The sequence below is a fragment of the Phaethon lepturus genome, unplaced genomic scaffold (assembly GCF_000687285.1).
Source record: "Phaethon lepturus isolate BGI_N335 unplaced genomic scaffold, ASM68728v1 scaffold21366, whole genome shotgun sequence".
NCBI lineage: Eukaryota > Metazoa > Chordata > Aves > Phaethontiformes > Phaethontidae > Phaethon > Phaethon lepturus.
In genome coordinates, this window is record NW_010547869.1 from 1 (window position 1) to 1320 (window position 1320).

The following is a 1320-nucleotide window of genomic DNA, read 5'->3' on the forward strand; positions in this document are numbered from 1 at the left end:
GATTAGAGCATGCGCGGACCGCCATCTTTCTCTCGCAGCTAGGCGCGCAGCAGGCAGCATGGGCCACCAGCAGCTTTACTGGAGCCACCCCAGAAAGTTCGGCCAGGGCTCCCGCTCCTGGTCAGTGCGCGCCCTGGGGGCCGTGTGGGTGGCAGTTGGGCTCCCTGGGCTGCCACAGTTGCCACACTCCATCCCTCCTTTCCCCTCTATCCCCCGCCGCCATTATCCGCCCTGACCGGCCTTGCTCTCTTCTCCCTTCACAGCCGCGTATGCTCCAACCGCCACGGCCTCATCCGCAAGTACGGTCTGAACATGTGCCGGCAGTGCTTCCGCCAGTATGCCAAGGATATCGGCTTTATTAAGGTGAGCGCCGGCACCGGGGCTGTGCGGGAGGGGCGGGTGTGCCGTTTCCTCGCTGACACCTCTCGCCTTTCATGCTCTCTTGCAGCTGGACTGAGCGCCGGGAGGATGAGGCTGTTCCCAGAAGTTCCTGGGGGCTTCCCTGGGCTTCCCCGACACGTCTACAGCGTCTCAGCACAACCCTAATTAATAAATAGTCTCCCTGCCCTACTGAAGTGTGTGTATGTGCTTTTTGTAAAGGTTCTAATGGCTATAGGGCTTCCACCCCTTCCTGGAGGGATGGGTGCTGCACTGGGGATAGGCCTGAATGAGCCTGCTTTGGGGCCCTCAGCTTTCCCACACAAAACCATGTGGGTTCAAGAGTGCTGATGCTTGTATGATGCCACCAAGCCTTCAGGTGTGCACACAGAGCAGTGGAATGGTCCACTTGACTAGCAGGTGAATGGCAGGCTGTCTGCTGGAGTAGTGCCAGACTGGCTTGGGTTAGGTACTGGTGAATGCTGCACTTGCTAACATAGCAAATAGTGATGTTGCACCAGGTAGAGTGCTTATGGGTAAGGATGAGGGGGAAGGACAGTGAGGCAGATGTCTTGTTGGGAGTCTGTTACAGACAGGAACTGGCTGGATGGCCGAGCCCAGAGAGTTGTGGTGCACGGCGTTAAATCCGGCTGGCGGCCGGTCACAAGCGGTGTTCCCCAGGGCTCAGTTCTGGGGCTGGTTTTGTTCAGTATCTTTATAGATGGCCTGGATGAGGGGATCGAGTGCTCCCTCAGTAAGCTTGCAGATGACACCAAGTTGGGTGGGAGCGTTGACCTGCTGGAGGGTAGGAGGGCTCTGCAGAGGGATCTGGACAGGCTGGATCGATGGGCAGAGGTCAACTGTATGAGGTTCAATAAGGCCAAGTGCAGGGTCCTGCACTTTGGCCACAACAACCCCACGCAACGCTACAGGCTTGGGGAG

The 1320-nt window shown here is 58.0% G+C and overlaps 1 protein-coding gene across 1 annotated transcript; it reads left to right on the forward strand.

Moving 5' to 3' along the window:
- The first annotated feature begins 58 nt into the window (after nt 1–58).
- On the forward strand, nt 59–457 carry RPS29 (ribosomal protein S29). Its single transcript, XM_010289768.1, has 3 exons — nt 59–120; nt 264–363; nt 449–457. Exons 1-3 carry the CDS (start codon nt 59–61, stop codon nt 455–457), a joined length of 171 nt encoding a protein of 56 aa, XP_010288070.1.
- The last annotated feature ends 863 nt before the right edge of the window (nt 458–1320 follow it).